The sequence below is a fragment of the Eptatretus burgeri genome, chromosome 3, assembly GCF_056783735.1.
Source record: "Eptatretus burgeri isolate ZD-2024b chromosome 3, Ebu_testis_v1, whole genome shotgun sequence".
Lineage (NCBI taxonomy): Eukaryota > Metazoa > Chordata > Myxini > Myxiniformes > Myxinidae > Eptatretus > Eptatretus burgeri.
The window spans coordinates 118,942,358-118,963,062 of record NC_140963.1 but is presented as its reverse complement, the minus strand read 5'-3'; the positions used below and the strand labels follow the sequence as shown (position 1 = coordinate 118,963,062).

At 43.2% G+C, this 20,705-nt stretch overlaps 1 protein-coding gene across 2 annotated transcripts in view; it reads right to left on the bottom strand.

Annotated features, from left to right (window-relative positions):
• Positions 1-2,301: 2,301 nt before the first annotated feature.
• Positions 2,302-20,705, bottom strand: part of LOC147030825 (factor VII-activating protease-like) — a 74,558-nt gene continuing 56,154 nt past the window's right edge. For both annotated transcript variants that reach the window (XM_085875328.1, XM_085875327.1), the window contains 4 exons: positions 12,727-12,863; positions 6,185-6,331; positions 3,717-3,859; positions 2,302-3,209 (listed from right to left, as the gene is read on the bottom strand). In XM_085875328.1, coding sequence (XP_085731454.1) covers positions 3,051-3,209; positions 3,717-3,859; positions 6,185-6,331; positions 12,727-12,863 — 586 coding nt within the window. In that variant the 3' untranslated portion in view covers positions 2,302-3,050. The remainder of the gene's footprint in view (positions 3,210-3,716; positions 3,860-6,184; positions 6,332-12,726; positions 12,864-20,705) is intronic.

Below are 20,705 nucleotides of genomic sequence, written 5' to 3'. Positions count from 1 at the left end.
ACCGCATGGGGGGTGGTGCGGTGTTAATTAGATTGGGATTACGGATAATTCCCCCCTGTATGTGATTTCCCCCTTTGACCTACTCCTACGTTTTTCATTTACAAGCCAACCGTGAAGGAATTATGTTTTTATACAAACAACAACCATAACCACAAGCAAGCGAGGCGTGCGGTGTAGGCAGAGGGCCCCGCCTTCCCTGGTTTCGTGCCCGCAAGCCACGCTCGGAGGTGGGAGATTGTTCGATGTGACGTGGAAGACAGACCGGGAGCGAACATACAAGTTCGGTGTGAGGGACTCGTGTGGTCGAGAGAGGAATGTGGCTGTGACGGAGGATCTCACTTTGCTCTCCTCTCAGCACGTCAAAATGGCTTTCCTTTGACGCATGAAAAAGACGGCACGATTCCCGTATTCGTGCTGAGGTGAATTGCCTCGTATGGTGGAGCGAGACGCTGGCCGTTGACTCTTGGCTGATCGTGAGAGACCGACCTCAAAGCCTCATGTATGTCACCGAAAGGGACGGTGCCATTCTGCATAGTGCCGCATATCGGCAAGCTGTATGGTGGCGTATGGTGGTCTCTGATCCTTGGTGTTGAATACTGCTCACTAATTGCCTGACATATGTTTTTCCTGCTGCGAGAGAGCAGCTTGGCGCCATTTTGACCGTGTGCACACGTGCAGGACGAAGCGCCTCAATTCCAAGTTCCAGAAAGCCTATCTCTGGACCAAGATAAGTACCACAATAAAGGAATTTGATTTTTGGTGAAGATCCGAATCCGGATCTGGAGATGAGATTTTTTTAATCTTTAAAGTGATTCTTCACTGTTGAGAGATTGGGCCAACAACGATATAGTATTGTATAGCATGATATTTCAAAAATGTATTGGGCCCAATATGTTCTCATGGATCGGGCATTACGTGGCGGAGGTATGCGCTCTACCGAATGCCCTTCTCGTTTACAATTGCTTTTATAAGTGGGTAGACACTTATCCAACCAAGATCTTATAGTTTTGTATTTTTAATTTCATGAAATTTGTAGAATTCGTTTTTCACTTGCAAGTTGTGGTTTATAATGTGTAAATAAAGGTGGAAAAAGTCTGATTTAATGTCATTTAATTCCAGGTTATAAGGCAACAAAAGGTAAAAATTTTGAAAGGGGGTTTACACTTTCTATAGATAATATATATGTTATATCTATAAATATATGAGTTTTTTTGGGGTAACCTTGCATAGTATAGTGGTATTTGTTTCCCTTCGTGCCGAAGCATGAAGTTAAAAAGCCATGCGTCATTATTCGTATAGCAAGCTGCTGTCAGGCTTCCCCACATGTGTCTAAAGCCTCTTTTCCTCGAAACTGTTTTGATGCTTTATCCCTTTGTAATTTGTCATTTCTGTTCTTTGTAAAGATTACCAGGCTGCCAGCATGACTTTTGTTGGAAAAACCAGGCCGCCACCACCAATGGACCTGCACCATTGAACGAGGTGAGAGGTCACAGTTGGATTCTGCACCCATGAACTGGTCGGGCCAATAATAGCTGTGCTGGGTGGGGGCAATAACTGTGTCCCACCACTCCGTACATAATCCCTCCACTCCCCCTCGCGCTGCCTTCCCCTCCTTTCACGCTATCCTCCTCCCCAACCCCCTCCGCGACCATACAATTCTCAGGAAGTCGGGGATTGGAAGGGGTGTCAAGCAATGTTCGAATTGGACAAATGAAAGCTTTTTTTTAAGCAGTCAGAACTTCTGCTCGGCTCAATTCCGCAATTTTTTTTTTCAGGTTAAGAAATTCTAGAGCTTATCATATGTGTGGAAATGAAATAAAGGCATGAACACAGCTTTTTCGATGATTGAAGGAAAACAGCCTTCCTTACCTTCCCCTTCCCTCGCACTTATCTCCTCCTCAAAGCCCCTCCACCCCTCACAAACCTCTTTGTTTGGTGTCTGGGCATTCTTTAGTATGATCCGTTTGAACATACCCAGTTTTGCTCAATAATGTACCAATGCCAGCATAAGGGGACCATCCTCCACCCACCCCCACCCCCACCCCCCACTTTCCCTCAAGTCCCCCTATCAAACACATGTCCAGAACACCCCCTTCCCCTCCCCTCCTCCTTCCCCCCCTCCCCCCACTTTAATACTCCCATCAGCAAAGCGAGGGGTTGTATTTGCTCGTACGCAATAAACAGATGGTCCATCAGCCTGAAAGAGTTTGGTTTAGCTCATTATTGTTCTGGCCAAATTGATCTCCACAAGGTACAACCAGGAACCACCATCCAAAAGGAAGAGCATGTGCAGTGGCCATATGGATTTCCCAAAATTTATATCAGAACCGATCCAGCATCGTTTCCAAAAGCATCCCTGTGAGTAAATTAGAAAGCTCTTTGACAGAGCCCTTTTGGCCGTCGGACACAATGAATGCAAGTGTTTCAGGATTACAAAAATGCTTCATGGTTACAGACAGACATGAAAGCAAAAATAGAGAAAGTTAGAAATCGAATAAAGCCAAAAGAACAAATAGGAGAGAAAATGGAAAGGACAGCAAAGATAAATACATTTTACAGCCTCCGCACATCATGAGCATAATGAGTGGGTTATTACTCACATGGAACTGTGGAAATACGGTATGAATAGGCTCATTTATCTAAACAAGAATAAAAGGCCTCGGGGCCCATTACACACATAACCAACATTTATTTATGATCCATGTACAAAGAGGCCCATTCTTTGATTTAATACTGTAATATGAGATGTACAAGAATTGGATGGATAGAGATGAATAGTAGTGTGAAGATGGATTTTGAGAAAAGGGGGAAGCGCCGGTCTCGAGAAGTGATCTGGGGGATTGAGACAATCGTATAAACAGTGAGAGATGGACAAAACGAGGTGAACAGGTGGATTTGGGGAGAAAGATCGAGTTGGGTTCAGGTTTGTGTGATTGTGCGTGACCTGTGCCACGTGAACTGCAAAACAAGGAGAAATGTGAAGTTGAAGTGCCGCTGCTCCCAGTGTGAAGTCTGTTTGGATTAGGGGAAGGTTCACATACAAATCATTCTTAAACTAGATTGCCCTTGATCCAAGGAACATAGTGGGAAACTCGTGCATAGACACCTGGCTTGTATCTCTCCCCACAACCTTCACCGAAGCTCACCACACCTTGCACAGTGTGCGTGTTTGTGTCGGACATTGTAGTGAGGGGACCTCCTGAATCACCCTGTGGGACAGAGAAATAGTAAACGGGAGGATTGTTGAAAGCATTCTGTAGAGCTTGTTGTGATGTCACGGAATGTTCCGGAAAATGACCGAATGACAACGTCTCCGAAAGGAGGGCCTCTTCAACCTTGGCAAGGAAGGGATTTAATGGACCCTGATGTGCGGTGACAGGACTACAACCTGAGCATTGCAGATTAAGTGAAGCCCGTTCACAAGCCTCAATCTTCAAACCCTCATTTTGGTTGGAGGAGGGGGAAGGTGGTGCTTTCGAGAAACGGGAAGTGACCTTTTCATTCAGCTATCCTTGTATGTTTGTTTATGCTCACAAGGCATCCCATGTATTTTATTTAAGGGCATTTGTTTTATTGTACTCTTTTTGTTTGACAATCTCAGGCGGTTTAACCTCTACCCCCATCCCGTCCTTCCTCAAGATGCATCAAGGAGTAGGAAATGTGTGAGGAGAGAGGACAGATGTTAAATGTGTGAGTGAAACCTCAGTGAACCTCACCTGACATGAATCAACACCCCCTCTCTCAAAGTTTCCAGCGCACAACATGCCACTTGTGATTGTACCGGAGTATGCACGTGGTTCATTGCAGCGCTCTCGTCCAATCACTTTCACCTGCACTTCTTGCAATACTTGAGTACTTGCTGCACACACACACACACACACACACACACACACACACACACACACACACACACACACACACACACACACACACACACACACACACTATATCTTCAGAAACATTCAAGAAAGGGAATGTCACATCAATCAACAATCCTACTAAGACCTGCCATTCCCATTTTGTGGCAATCAGGCGAGAGCAGACCTTATTTCAAGCGACGTTTCATCCATTGTCTAACAGACTTCTTCAAGTCAAAAGATCATCCATCCGTCTTTAGAGCCTCCACGTACGTCTAAGACTCCAGGTAGACCTTCTTGCTCCCGTACATTTGTCTCGTGTGGACCTTCTTGCTCTCGTACATTTGTCTGGTGTGGACCTTCTTGCTTCAGTACATTTGTCTCGTGTGGACCTTCTTGCTCTCGTACATTTGTCTGGTGTGGACCTTCTTGCTTCAGTACATTTGTCTCATATGTACCTTCTTGCTCTCGTACTTTTGTCTCGTGATCTGTATCCATTTGCGCGAGTTGCCCTCACGAAATGTAATCGTTGCTTTCTTCAGTTTCTCACGTATGATCAACCTGAATTATTTTTTGCATATCAATTTCACATAAATTCTGTCTTTGTCATATTCATTTTTGCTCTGACCTTTTGCCTGGAAGAGCTTGCCTGGAAGCATTTGTTTCTACACTCTCAGACATTTTCGTAATCGATGAATGTAAGATGCGAAGGATATTTATATTCTCTCGATTTCTTGTTTTTTCAGAAGGGGCTTCATTTTATGAAGGTGATCCATTGTTGAGTATCCACATCTGTAACTAGTTTGGTCCTATGCTTGATTCTTGTCCACTTCAATGTTGAATCTTGTATTGATCTTTTATTTGGAACTATTTTAAAACACTTGAGAGAAAGCTTAATGGAATGGTAATTATTTTGGTTCATCTTATCTCCAGATTGTGTGATCAGGATCTTCTCAGAGTTCTTCCAAGTTATGGGGATTTTTTTTTTCCATCAATCAAACACTTTTTAAATACTTTTACTAATGAGAGTGACACTCAGTGGAGCACACACCTCCACCAGGCCTTTGAGAAGCCGGATCTGCATCCGGACCTGAACCCAAATCTAATCAGCTTGTTGTTGTCACCGACACAACTCATCCACCAAGTTTTGTCATAATCCATCCACAATTTTTTGAGATATCCTGCTCAAGACAAATAGGGGTGAATACATAACCTCTGTCCACCTTCAGTGGTGGAAGTAATTAATTGTGCAGCAGCTCTCTGCCATTTTTTGATTGAATCTATAACGTATTAATGTAACCTTTTATAGGGACTCAACTCTTTCCATTGCAAACTGGATGTATTCGGTGGTTACTGCAGACATATCAGTAAATTGTATTCTTTCTTTCTTTTTTTTTTGCGATAAAATTGTTCAAATAATTATTTTGCAAGTTTAATGATATATGTTGGTAGGATAGCAGGCCCATTTATGTTTGTGCTGTGTAATCCCTACGAAGCTATGAACTGTCATCCTGGTGTTTAACAGGCAGGACGAGGCATCAATGTGTGTGACGTCCCTCGGATGGACATCAAACTGGGTTGGCCGGTTTGCTCGTATTAGTTGGTCGACGTGAAAAGACCCCACGGTGTCCTTCGCAAGGTGTAGGTGAGTTATCGCCTCCACCCTGGCCAAATTCCAAATTCTTCTCACCTGCATCTGGTTCAGAAAAGATTTGTGCTAAAAACGTTTCTCAGCCTACTCCACAATAAAGTGGGGATAATTGGGGCTGTTAAACGAGTAGTACAGTATGTATTACTATTTATATATACATACGTGTGTGCATATTTGGCCTGCCATGGCACTCTGCCAATGTACCTGAAGGAGAGCCAGTTGCGAGGCAATTATGTACAAAAATACAATGAAATAACGTTTCACACAAGTGCATTTAGCGATAATACAGGCAACAAGAACTGACCACTTGCAGGAAATTAAAAATACAAATTGGAGCAGTTGCTGGGGGAGACGAGCTACCAACGGCTTGCTATTTATAAAGTCCATAAAAAAAAAGGACCCGATGCAAATGGATGGAACAGCTGAACGTAAACGTGCTCCGGCGCTGCTATCGCAGGAAATCTTGCAAGCTGCAGGTAAAATCAAAACGTGAAGCCAATGGAGAGTGAAATTTGGTGTTTTGCTTGAGTCGCGTGATGCGTGAGGACCAAACTAAATACCGATCGCTATACATCACCATGTTAGTCGCAAGTTCAATATCGGCTTGGAAAAGGGAAATTGAACGATATTTCATGTACCGTAAAAGCGTGATTTGTATTTTCCCTATAATGCTCACGTCCATTGTGGCGATCGGACCCCCAGCCAGCGATGTCGCAGTTTGCACCAGCTTTGAGGTCTTCCTCAGCTTCAGGCAGGCACACCCGGCGTACATAGGTCGTCTCTTTCACACATTGGCCCTGCTTTGGCATCAGCTTGATTAATGCTGCAAAAGGCGAGGTGATAGTTGGTTTATTACATCATATTTAACAGATAAATGTAATCATATTCAAGGCAACGAGAGATGTTAAGAGGTTTTGGATAGGATAGTGTAAAGCGTTAATATGAGAAGAAATGTAAATTGGTCAAATGAGCTGTAATCAAAAGATTTATGAGGATGAACCAGATATTATCCCTGAAAGTTTATGATGTATTGAAGAAAATGAAAGGAAATCTCCCCGAAGCGATGTCAAGCAATTAAATTGACAATAGCAACCGGGAAAGAAGGCAGTCGGTGATCTTCGTGTCCTAGGTACTGATTTTTGAGAGTAGTTGTTATTCAACTTCAGAAGAAAGCGACCATAAGGTAGTGTTCTATCTTGCATGATTTGCACGAGACGTATGACTCGCACGCTACTAATGGCAGATTTGTGTCCTGACTTCATGGTTCAGCACGAGCCGTGTGCAAGTATTTGAAATAATTATGAAAACACACACAGGATATGCACAGAGAATGAGTAATTGGCACTGAGAGGTGTATCTAATACATCCACAATGCATGATAAATTAAGAAGGTCCCCATACAGCCTCATTGATGTGCATATCGGGACTTTGTGCAGGTAAAGGTATCTTCGTGAACATTCCATCACCCTCTTTATATTCCAGATGATAGTTTTTCACCACAGTAAGGTTCTACACATTTTCCCATTTGTTCTCCCTTTACCCTCTGCAAGTCTGTAAAACAGTTTTCTTCTGAATTAAAATTATATATATATATATATATATATATATATATATATATATATATATATATATATATATATATATATATATATATATATATGTGTCAGTTCATGTTTGTTTGTTTAGATATTCTTCAATAACAAACTTTTGGAACCAAATTTTGCATGTTGCCTAAGGGTTCCCTAATTGTCCAAGGAAGCCCACGCGTGGCAAGTTATTGGGACTAGCGAATAACTCATCTGTCCCCACTTTTATGATGTATGTGATGTATTTTATTATGACTTGTAAACCAGGTGATGTGATGCGATACACATTTGCAAAGACAAAATTAGGATCCTCCCCCACCCCTCGAACCCCATCGGCTATAATTTGCTTCACAGTGTAAAACCAACACCCTGAGTACATGATTAATATAGTGTTAATATAAATCCACATCTACAGTTACCCTCCCCAATTCTATACCTGAAGGCTCACCTCCATTCCTTCACCCCTCGACTCTCTCCTCTTGGAACTCACTCCCTGTCACACTTGTGCCCCTTCCTCCAGTCTTTTAAAAAGTGCTGCTCATCATATCATGCTTTCCCATTCCTATCCCTGCTGTCTTCTACCCTTGCTGATCCCCCCCCCCCGCCTCCTTCCCCTGCCACCCACTCTTTTTGTTCAGCCATTCTTAGAGTTCAATATCTCAGTCTCCCTGTTTCCCTCTGATCCTGTGTCATTTAATTCTTCTACAAGCCCAGGTTTAGGGACAGAAAAAAGAGGATTTTGGACCACTTTATGTCTGACTTCTTTGGAAAGCTCCTTGGTCTTCATGTTTGCTTTATTGGTTGACCAAGTAAGTTGCACCTTAAAACTCCTTAGATAAGTGGGGGAGATTAATTTTTTAAGAGAAACCACTTATTGCGTACAGGTGAAACCTATTACACTTATGTTTAACCTTTCAAAAAAATAATTTGCTCCTGAAGTGATTGAGGGTTAATTTAAGGAAAGGGGTTGAATACTTAATGCAACTGAGAATCGTCTGATTTTTCTCTGTCAACCCATATATTAAGTTTGATTTGAAAGCATCATGAAACTAGAAGGGCACTCGGAAGAGCGCATACCTCCGTCACACAATGCCTGCTCCAGTAGAACATATCGGGCCCAATAAATTATTGAAATATCATGTTATATATCGTTTTCGGCACCATCACTCAACGGTGAAGAATCACTTTAAAGATTAAAAAAAATTCTCGAATCCGGATCTGTTCCTGCACACAAACATATGAACAAACAAGAAAAAATACATCATGCAAAGCACAATACTTGCAAAATCCACCCCCCCTTCTCCAAAAGTTGCCATGGATACATCAAATTGTCTATTTTATTAAGATTAAAATTGACAATCTTAATCAAAGCTCCAATCGGATGAAGATTGATTCTTTTTCAGATTGTAATTGATGATTTTAGAAGTTTGACCTCGAGTTGACCTTTGACCTTTTGACCTCAAAATAGTTGGTTTCCCAATTCAGCAACGCATTGTGACATTGATGTTTACCCAGATGAAAATCAGAAAAAAAATCAGAAAATCAGTTTAATCAGATTGATTTTCAAGTCAATCAGATGAAAACGAACGATTTTTTTTCAGATAAAAATAGATGATTTTAGAAGTTTGACCGTGAGTTGACATGTGACCTTTTGACCTCAAATAGTTGGTTTCCCAATTCAGTGATGCAATATGCAAATCCTGTTCAACTTTCTAGTCAATTGGATGAAAAATGACGATTTAAAAAAATTGACCTCAATTCAATGGGCTCCTCAGTTAAGACTACCTCTACAACTTGAAAAAGTTTCATGACGATTGGTTTAGAATTGTGACCTGCAGGCAATTGACAAACAAACAAGAAAAAGATGTCGTGCAGAGCAAGATACTTGCAAAATCAATCCCCCTCTCCAAAGGTTGTCATGGATACATCCAATTGTCCATTTCATTAAGATGGAAATTGACAATCTTGATCAAAGCTCAGGTCAATCGGATGAAAATTGGTTATTTTTCATGTTGAAATTGATGATTTTAGAAGTTTGACCTTGAGTTGACCTTTGACCTTTTGACAAAAAATAGTTGGTTTCCCAATTCAGTGATGCACTCGGCTATTGCTGCTTAACGTCAACATTAATCGGATGAAAATCGATGATTTTTCAGACGAAATTTGATGATTTTAGAAGTTTGACCTTGAATTGACCTTTAACTTTTTGACTTCAAAAATAGTTGCTTTTCAAATTCAGTGATGGACTATGCAAACCCTGTTCCACTTTCAAGTTAATAGGATGAAAATTGATTATTTTTCAGATTGAAATTGATGATTTTATATGTTTGCCCTTGAGTTGACCTTTGACCTTTGGTCTCAAAAATAGTTGGTTTCCAAATTCAGTGACGCAATATGCAAATCCTGTTCAAATGTCAAGTCAATCGGATGGAAAAAAAAATGACGATTTTATAAAGTCATCCTCAAGATGACTTTTGACCTCAAAATCAATGAGATTCTCAGTTGAAACTATCTCCACAACTTGGTAAAGTTTCATGACTATCGGTTTAGAATTGTGACCTGCAGGCGATTGACCAACAGACAATAACAAAATCGACTGACCAATATGCTTCAAAAATCTTCAATTTTTGCAAGTAACAAGAAAGATGTCGTACAGAGCACGATACTTGCGAAATCCAGAAAACAAATTTGACCTTGAAAATAATTTGTAGTTGAATTTAATGACCAAATAAAATATGCAAATCCTCTTCAAATGTCAAATCGTGAAAAGTGACAATTTTAGAAATTTGACCTTTGTCGACTTTTTGGCCTCTGTTGACCTTTTGGCCGATCTTAACCTCAAAAATACTTGTTCGTTGAATTCAGTGACCTGATGTGCAAATCCTGTTCAAATTTCAAGTAAATCGGATGAAAATCAAGGATTTTAGAAATCTCACAAAGGTATAACCTTTGGCATGTGTTGACATTTTGACCTCGAAAACAATAGGCTTCTTGCTTATGACGAACCGTAGCAGGTGGTGAAGTTTTTTTTGTGAAGATCGGTTTAAAATTGTGACCTGTCGGCGATTGACGGACAGACAGAATAACACAAACAACCAACCCATATACTTGAAAAAATCTTCGATTTTCACAAGTAATAGACAGACAGAAGTAAAAACACAACCTCCGTCCACCTTCGGTGATGGAGGTAATAAGCTCATGTGGCATCAAAATGTGAACACTTTGGAGGGGGTGAATACCTATGCAGGCCACTGTATAAAGGATTGATTAAAAGCCTGAGTTTAAGCCGGCGTGCAGATGTATGGCTCCGAGTTTTAATTATTTATCATTTTGTATTTCAACAACTGGGGTTTCTAAGATCCTGTGCACAGCTTCACCATAACAATTCTCATGAAGACCTCAACATAATGAGCAATGGTGTTTCGGTGAAACAATTTGGCATGGCAGATGTAATCCCTTAATGGTGCTGCAAATCAAAAGAAAGGTGAGTTGACAGTCTTTCACTGCGCGTAAGCATTCAGCCGGCCATAAATGCTGGCTGTTGTTCATGCAATCATCGGAAAGCTTGGCAAAAACAACCTTTTCCAAACAGCGTTTGGGGCGAGGGGAACAGTGTGACCTCGAGGTAGGGTGATTCATATCCAGCATAAAGTGACCTGAATGGCAGGGAAATTGAGCAATCGTTTTCCCAATACTTTCACCTTTTCTCACTAGGAGAAAAAGACATCGTTAGGAAATCTTAAATACAGCATGAACAGCCTTTACAAGCATACAGTCGTTTGCATGTAAGCTGAATACGAAGGGCAATTTGATATGGCTGTCATATAAATATGATGAAGTTCTAAGCAAGGCTAAAGAGTTGTATCTGCAATGGACCTCTGAGACTTGGGCTCAGCTCTCACCCATTATTGTTGAGTACACACAAGCATATATGCTGATCGAATCGCGAAACAAATGGGGGAAGCATTCAGCACATCTTGCACTATGGAAATGTGGCATAATTAATCGCCACTGCTCTGAAGGATCATTGCCTGGGTTCGAATCCTGACCCAGCTCTAAAATGTCCTCCCGGTGTTTCACAGGCAGGGTGATTCATCAATGTGTGTGCCATCCCTTGAGTGGCCGTTAAACTGGGCGTCCTGGCTGCCGGCATTAGTTGGGGGACGTTAAAGATCCCACAGTGTCCTTCGTTAAACAGTGGGCAAGCTATCCGCGGCACCGTGAATAAATTACTAATTCCTGCTATAATCTTCAAGGGGCATCGGGGGACGTTAAAGATCCACAGTGTTCTTCGTTAAAGAGTGGGCAAGCTATCCGCGGCACCATGAATAAGTTAATAATTCCTGCTATAACCTTCAAGGGGCACTGCATCAGTAGCACAGCCTTGCCAATGATGCAACCCACAGCCATGCACTGCATACGAAAGCAGCAGATGTCAAAATGACGTATGAATGATGAATGCGGCCTTTTGCGCATGCGGTGTGTGTGTGTTTTGTTTTGTTTTGTTTTTAACAATGATTTGGTTCTGTTCCCCAGGAACTTCTAACCTGCCGTTGTTAGCGTGAAATCTGCAATTCAAATTGTCGTTGAAACATAATTTCAGCATTCAGACGAAAGAGGGGGAATTTCATTATGGTTAACCATAGATAATTGTTCTGTTCCTGGATTCAAATCAAATTCACGGAAATATAGGAACACGAGAAATATCCATGGATGAGAGGAGTTGGGTTCCTATCATTTAATGTTAATACAATTAGCAAGCGGTGGCCATGGTTACAACAAACACACAAACGGACTCATCTCCTTTTATCAATCGATGCAAAAATCGAGCCCCGGAATATCATTTATATTGTGGCACCGGAACTAAGCATAAATATTTATAACAGCCCTTGCAGCGCATACAACTCACTCCCCCCCCCTCCTTCTAAATATGATTAATCGTAAATATCATTTAAAACTTACCCTGTGCATTGACAAGCCCCAGATATGACCTTCCCATTGGTGTTAAGAAGCATGAAGGTTTGGTTAGAACGCGCGCCCATCTACGAACCTTCAAGCTTTTCACAGGCCCACATGGTCGGGGTTTTTGCAGGATGGCCTGCAAGATATCAACTTTTTGGACGAGTCGATCTAAAAGTTCTCCAGACATTTCGTTGTGCAGAGACACACGCCTTTCTCGCAGGTACGTATCCAAGTATTATCGGTTTCTTTAAAAGTTTCGGTTTCGGTTGAAACCGTTTCGTGAGCCGTTTCATGAAACGGTTTCGTGAGCCGTTTCATGCAACAATCCTTATCTGGCACACACACCCTCAATGGGTCACCCCGATGGACCTCATTGCTCGAGGTTTCTGCGCATGCGAGCCGAGCCGAACATTCTGGAGCGGATTACGTAATTTTGAAAGTCGCGTGTTCTCTCAATTTCCCTGGAAAGAGAAACTTTGAACTCTGTATTACGTGCCGTAAAGAAAGCACCCTTGAAGCTTTGTAACGAGTGCTTTCATGATGTAGTAAAATGTAATGATTAAAATGACTATTAAAGCAGTTACATCTTCACTTCTCACTGCGCCATTCAGTTACAGTTATCGATCCATGTTGCTCTGAAAGGAGGTGGCCAAGTTTTGTGGGTTTGCACCGATGTCATTGTTGTTATTTTCTAGTGACCATTCTGCGTGTAACACCAGCCTCTCCACATCAAAAATCTGTTCCCCTTCGTCCTTCTTGTCCAGCTTGTACTCGCCCAGCACCACGCGAAGATCACTTGCCACTCGTCTGTCGGGAGGAGGTCGGGGCATGGGAGTGAAATGAAAACATTTGAAAGTTTTTGGTTGATGGGCATGTACATGATTAAAGGAAGGAAAAGGCGACGACCATTGAGATTTTTAAATGTAACTGCGATCCATGGTTTAGATTTTTTTGAAATGTGATTAGTGGAGATAAAATTCAGGATGCAACTAGAAGGGCGCTCGGTGATATTTCCTGCTATATGTCGTTTTTGGCCCTATCTCTCAATGGTGAAAAATCATTTTAAAACATTCTCGGAATCACAGGTGCATCCAGATGTTCACCAAAATCGAATAATTTCGTCCTTGTCACTTACGCAAGCTCCCCTCCAAATTTCGTCCAAATCCACCCACAACTTGAGATATTTTGTTCACAAACAAACTGACGGACAGACAGACAAGGGTGAAAACATAACCTCCATCCACCTTCAGTACCACTCGTCTGTCGGGAGGAGGTCGGGGCATCCACCAATAAGAACTTGATGAGGGGAGTGGTGGGGGGGGGTGCAATCTATGAACCACCGTGTTACCAATCTTCTTTAACCTTCAAGAAACAAACAGATGGGCCACTGATTATAAAAGCAGGAATACCTCCAATAAAATAGATGTGACACGTAATCAGATGCGGCTCCACAAGATTTACTCATGCACTGGTTGAAAGTGAGCTCGGACACACGCTCATGTTCTATAACTGTTAATGCACTCTCTCATTCTAGCTCTCTTCCTGATTGAATGACCTGACCTCTGGATACAGCATTGGTTGTGGACCTATTGTTCAGATAGGTTCTGGGATTAAAGGGTCAAAACTTCGATGATGGATGGTACCCAGCTGTTTATCCCACGAGTCATTGAATCAGGCACTCAACAAGGTGAAGGAATTCTTCGGATCTCTCACTCTCATGGTGATTTGCCTCAAGGTCCCATGGAAAAGACTACACTAGGTGGTTTGCCTTTACCTTCCCAGCAGTAATCAAAGCAGGAATCGACAACTCACCTCCTCTTCACAAAAGATATCGAGTGATCCTGAACATCTACCAACTAATGCTAGCAGATGGGACACCCAGTTTAATATCTGCCCAATGGATGACACACTTTGTGATACAACACCCCTCTTGTATACCACCAACCCGACAGTTTATAGTCGGGTCCGGAATCAATTGCAGACGACACCTCAAAAGGAAGTATACTACCTCCAAGTGGCTGTTGTTCACTAGTACTAGCATGTCTTTTACTAGTACTAGCGGTGGATGTCAAAAGTCCCACGGTGTCTTTTACAAGAGAAGGCCATTGTGTGCTGGCACCCTGGCCAAATTCCTGCCATAAACTACAGGGGGAACTTCATTAGTGACACAGCCACACACAAGTGATGCAATTAGGAGTCGTGTTTTGCATATGAATGAATAAATTCTCCTGTGGAAAGCCCTACGGACCAACCCTACTCTCGACATTCTGCATGTCGACCCTCGTAATGCATTTTCTTTCTTTCATGGGCTGTGTTGAACCCTTCATTCCAAGGTTTAGCCAATCGATCAGAATGATCTTCCTTTCTGGAGTCAACTCAACCATAATGCTTGATGTTATCAACACATCAGGCCCACCAATGGGTTGTAACTATGTCTGGTGGTAAAATCCACCCTGCAACATAAATCCTTCCACCTTCCAAAATCCTATTTTGGTGAAAAGTGCAATGTCTTTGTGCAAATGCCACCGAACATGCACACAGTGCGTGCTCAGGTGTCCCTGTTTTATCACATCAGGTGCAGGTGTCACTTTCCTTTAATTTCCATCTACACTGGTTGGCTGGTTGGTGATGGCAAAACGTCGTAGGTGGAACTGAACGCAAAACCTGTCTGTGCAACAACACCAGCCCACTGGAAATCCGCCAGCCCAAGACAGACTCTTCCCAACCAGTTGGTTCCAAGCACCTTGCTATCTCTACTGCATTGCACGAAACATTCGGGGTTTTTTTCCCTCCTCGTTCTTTTACCTTAGATTCAAGTAAACTTCACTATTTTTGTTGCTGTGACCAAAATCTGTCCATTTTCCACCAATGGCTTGTTTTTGTTGTTTGTACTGCTGCTCCCACCCCCTAAACCTCTCTTTTTTGGATACAACGTCAAGGCCCGTGGAAGAGCTAGAACACTGCATTTGTCAGGATACAACAGAACTAAAGAAACAGTAAAGATAGAGGGTGGCGGGAGGGACACCAAGAGTAGGATTGAAGGATAAAAACGTAAAGGAGGGAGACTTGGACAAACACGGAATGTGGAGAGGAATGGCGGGTAGAGGAGAATGTATGGGATGGATACAGAAGCAAACATGGCTTTGGATGGTGGATGAGCTGAGATGGTGGTGAATAGCAGTCTTGAAGACCTGGAGAGAAGAATGAGTGGAGGTGAACAGTGATTCTGGATTGTGGGAGTTTCACCAGAAGAGGACTAATGTTGGACCACGTGCACTTTGCAGAATCCTGGGGATCTCCGTTGACATGAAAATTATCTCCTCAGACAGGAAAAACGATGGCTCTGTACATTTTCCTTTCTGCAGAACGAAGAATATACTTTGGTTCTTTCCTGAAGCTTATTCACCACCATTGGAGTTGTGGGCTCGGATTCCTCCATTCTGGGTTTAAAGTCATCCACAAAGGCCCTCGATGGTGGAACCAATTGTTCTCTTGTTGAAAGATCTAACTAACAGGTCTTGCATCTTCCCTTGCAAAGCTTGCTTGGAAGCAGCACCAAGAAGATGCCGTCAGCTGCACCGATATGCCCCACAAGTTAAGCTCATCAGAGTCTATCTCACATGGCAAGGCTCAAAGCTGCAGGAACCCCAGCTCTTAATCACAAGTTCATGTTCAAAAATTAAATTGAGGAGATGAATGCAGCAGATGAAACCTAAACACCACAACACCTGGAAGAAGTTCACGTTAACCACTTGGAAATCTGAGAACAGGCAAACCTTCCTGCTAAGAAGTAATCAGGGTAATACAATGTACTTTATTGATCTGAAAATGGATTTCTACATCGAGCTTACATCAACATTGCTACATACTGTAGATACACAATGTGTAGTACATATACACATGGGAGAAAGTTGAGCACAGGCTGTATTTTCCTGAATCATAGCAATGAACGAGAATATTATTCAGAAACCGTAGCATCCATCGATCAAAAATAAAAGTACAATATGCATGTCTGACAAATGACGAGACAAATTCGTAGGTTTTCTTGAAATATTTAAATATAAATAATTTTTTTCAATGACAAAACGAAGATATCTGTAATGGCCATTGGTTTATACAAAAAAACAGAATTACTTTGGAATGGGATTGCTGTAAACATGTGATGTCGGGCTCAAGGCTCGTCAATAATGACATCCAATGATGTCACAGTGGAATTAATGTTTCAACAGGTCAATAATGTGTGAAACCACCATTTGAACTAGATGGTATTCATAGAATACTTATCCCACGCAGTCTTGAGAAGGACTTGGTGGGAGCAGGGGCAGCGAGAAGAGTGGGGGGGGGGGGGAGAGGGAGGGCAGTCAAGGCAACTACCCCAGGGCCCAGATCTCATGGGGGGGGGAGCGAGACTGGAGAGGAGATGGTAGAAGACAGAAGGACCACCGACCAGCCTGCGGTGAGAGAGTGAGAGGCCCAAAGACTCAGCCTCATCGCAGGAGATACCAATGATCCGAAATGCCTTGGTTTCCACAGCGTGAAGACGAGAAAGGTGGGAGGCAGGAGCACCAGCCCAGAGGGGAGAGCAGTACTCAATCAGGCTGCGGATGAAAGCTTTGTATGTGGTCAGGAGCTCAGGTGGGCCGAGGAAGGACTTTGCACGACGGAGGATTCCCAGTCGCCGACTGGCTTTGGAGGCCAGGTTGGAAATGTGGCTTTCACAGGAATGATGATGGCAAATAGTGAGACCCAGAAGCTTGAAAGAAAGGACTTCTTCCAGAGACTTGTTGAGAAAGTGGATTGGGGGGTTTGCCAAACGGTCCTTTCAGAGAGACATAGTGACAGTGTGAGATTTGTCCGGATTGAAAGACATGTTCCAGTTTGTGATTTTATCCAGATCCGCAGTGAGCGAAGAAGCTGCTGCTTGCCGGTCTGAGGGATGACTGATGGTACGGCAGAGGGTGGAGTCATCAGCAAAGAGATGAAGAGGATTTTCCAGAGTCGGAGAGATCGTTGATGAAAACCAGAAAAAGAACAGGGCCCAGAACGCTGCCTTGAGGAACTCCAGCCTGGACAGGAAGAGGGGATGAAAGAACTCCATTTACGGCCACACGTTGACTGCAACAGGAGAGGAAGTCTGCGAGCCATGAGTGGAGATGGCCTTGGATACCATGGGAATAGAGTTTGGTGAGTAGGGCAGGGTGCCAGACTGTGTCAAAATCACGTGATATGTCCAGGGATACGGCTCGGATATCCTGTCTGGCATTGAGGACCTCCATCCATTGTTGGGAGAGCAGAAGCAGCATACCCAGGGTAGAGTGACCTGGTCTGAAACCAAATTGATGATCAGAAATCAAGCCATTGGAGAAGAGGAAGGATTTAATGTCTGAAGTGATGATGGATTCCATAACCTTGCTGATGGTTGTGAGAAGGCCGATTGGTCTGTAGTTGCAGGGATCTGTTTTTGCACCTTTTTATGCAGGGCAGTAATATTTGCTGATTTCCAAGCAGGTGACAGATGACCTTGAGCAAATGAGAGGGTGAATAGAACAGAGAGGGTGAGCAAGCACAGAGGATCAGGTTTCTCGGACACGTGGGCTGATGCAGTCTGGACCGGTTACAGAATCTGAGTCGAGGTTTGACAGCAAGCTCTCCACCTTGTCAGGAGAAAAGACACAGAGTCCAGGGACAGTTGAGTGCGACTGGGTAAAGTGGGTAGAGATAGTGATGGGTTTAGGACACAAGATTTAGCTGCAAATACCGAGTTTAGGCATTCAGCCTTTTCACGTGCGGTATCAGCAGTGCGGTCATTTGAGGTAATGGAGGGGATGGGGGGGTGCAGAGGGACATACACCAGAAACAGATTTGGTGAACCAAGGGCGGGAGGAAGGGTCGGACAACTGAAGACGAGAGGGATATATCTGTGCATGAGAGAGAGCAAGTTTCTTTGAAAGAATTCCCAGGATGAGTTGATGTTGGATAAAGTAGCGATGTGAGACCAGTCTGTAAGTTTGATGGCTGCTTGGAGACCCTGCCAGTCGGCTTGAGTGAAACGCCAGACTCGACGGCGTTGAGGTGGTTCTCTGATAACAGCCAGAGAGATGTCCACTTTGACAAGGACGTGGTCAGAAGAACCGATTGGAGCAGAGGAAGAGCAGCAGATATTTTCAGGGAAATTTGTCAAAATCAGATCCAGAAGAGATGGAGTGCCATTGGTTGAGATCCAGGTCCGGAAGTTGACAGATTGAGTCAGTCCCAATGAGTCGCAGAAAGCTTTTGTTGAGGTGCCATGACAGGTGAGAGAGGTACCCACACCTAGCCAACTGGCGTGATGACAATTGAAGTCACCACATATGAGGAAGAGTGAGTTCGTATGCGAGGATAGAAGTTGGTCCATGTTTTCGGATAGCGAGGTGTAGATGGAGTCATCACTGTTAGGTGGATGGAACAGCACACATAAACATGACGTGGGAGTGGAGAGCAAGCCGTAGCCAGAGGTATTCCTGGAGGTGTGGGGGAGTGAGGGCAATGCATGGAGAGTGAGGAATGGAGTCTTTGATGAAGAGAGCAACTCCTCCACCAGGACGAGGCTCAGGTCTGTCATACCAGAGGAGGGAGTAACCAGGGAGAGATACTTGGGAGTCGAAAACGTCTTGGGGGAGGAAAGTTTCTGTAAGGCAGATGAAGTCTGGTTTGTCAGTGGCAACGTGTATGGAAAGATGTGTAAGGTTTGAGCGAAGGCCCCGGATATTTGATGTCCACACTTAATGAAGAGGGAGAGGAGGAGGCTTTGGGTGCAGGGGATGGGAGGGGAGGGGGAGGGTAGGACAAGGGAGGAGGTAAGGAGAGTTGTTGAAAGAGTGTGGGGAATTGCAGAATAGCTTGGGGGAGGGGGGGCGGATGAGGATGAGAAAAGGCTCTGTGGTGCTGGGGGAGAGGGGGAGGGTGCAAGAGAGGAGGCAGAAGGCAGTTTAGGATTTGAGGAGGTGGAGTGATGAGGTGAGAGGGCAGGGGAAGGAGGAAACTTTGTGGATGTGAGGGGGGGGCAACTTTGAGAAGGGTGAGTGAGGGGGTGAATGGTGGGAGAAGGGTGAGTGGGGAGAAGGGGGAGTGGGGAGAGTTGAGGGAGTTTTTGAGAGAGGTGAGAGCAATGCTTGGAGGGAGAAGAGTGTGATGGTTGCTTTGAGAGTGAGGGGTGAGAGGGTGAGTTGGCACTGAAGTTGGAACAAAAAGAATGGTTGAAGGAAAGCGAACTCTCACAGCAAACTGGGGTTTTAAATTTTTTTAGGTCAGAGATGCGATTAAAGACATTTCTTGATGGATGCCATGAAGGCGAATTCAGAGAATGGAGAGAAGAAACGCTGTAACAGTTGGATTTTTTGGGCAAGGTATGAAGGAAAGGTCGAATTGAGAGCAGTCTGTTGAAATAGTAGAAGAGTAGTGCATTGTGATACAGTAAAGAGTACCACACGTGTGAAAGAGGAAGATGAAGCATTATAAGAGATAGTTTTTATTATTATTATTATTATTATCAATATCATTATTGTTTGAGAGAGTTTTCATCAGATTAGGTAATGGGAAAGTTGAAGAAAAAATCCTGAGGTGAATGGTGAATTTGGATCGGTAAATGCAGGGGGTGGAAACGGATCACGTGGTTTCGGGAGAAAGCACATGGCTTTGGGAGGTGTATAGTCAAAAGTTAATTCATTTATTTATTTATTTTAAATAAGGATTGCGTAACATTCGGAAAAGGGAAGGTTGAAGTAAAATCGTGGAGGTGTGTGGTGAATTTGGAGCTGTAAATGCAGAGTGAAGCTGCTGGATCGATGAAACATGTCAGGAAGGTTGTGGAGAGAGAGACACGTGATTACAGCAGGTGTATCGATCGAAAGGATCCAGGAAAATTATTAATTTTTGAAGAATAGGTAAGATTCGGGAATGGAGGGTTGTAGGAAGAAATCGTGAAGGTAATGGCGAGAGTGGGTCAGCTCAAGTAGAATAAAGATGGTGTGCTGGCAGAAAGAGGAAGAAGAAGAGGAGGCAGAAGAAGGATCGGGACTCGTGGGTATGCAAGGAGAAAGGTATTTGTTTGTTTTGTTTTGTTTTGGATTTTAGACAAGAAACAGAGTGTTTAGTTAAGAGGGATGGGGGACGTTGGGAAAATAGGAATTGAAGGTAATAGGGAGAGAATACAAATAAAAACGATTGTACACCAAGAGGGGAAGGATGGGTAGGCCTCAAGGAACCCGGTTAGACAAGGTCGACGAAAACTCACAAAATAACACGATTTTTGAAACAAAACCGAACTAGGAACACACAGTAACATGTGGGTGAGAAAATTAACAGTTAAAACGGGACAGTTAAAACGACCGGAAACTTAACTTTGAGATCATCAGCAGAGAACCCTGAAAGACCCTGCCGACGCTCCAAACCCAAAACTGGAAGTCCAAATTTGTAATTGCATCTACGTACACTTCCTGAGGTAAATATGGACAAATTATACTTTGAAAATTTTTGATGTACACTCAATATGCACAATATCAAATAGTCATGCAACATGGTAAAGTTTCAATTTCCTCCGTTGAATGGTTTTCGATGTACACTCAATATGTGTGATTTGAAATGGTCATGTAACATGTGGGAAAGTTTCAA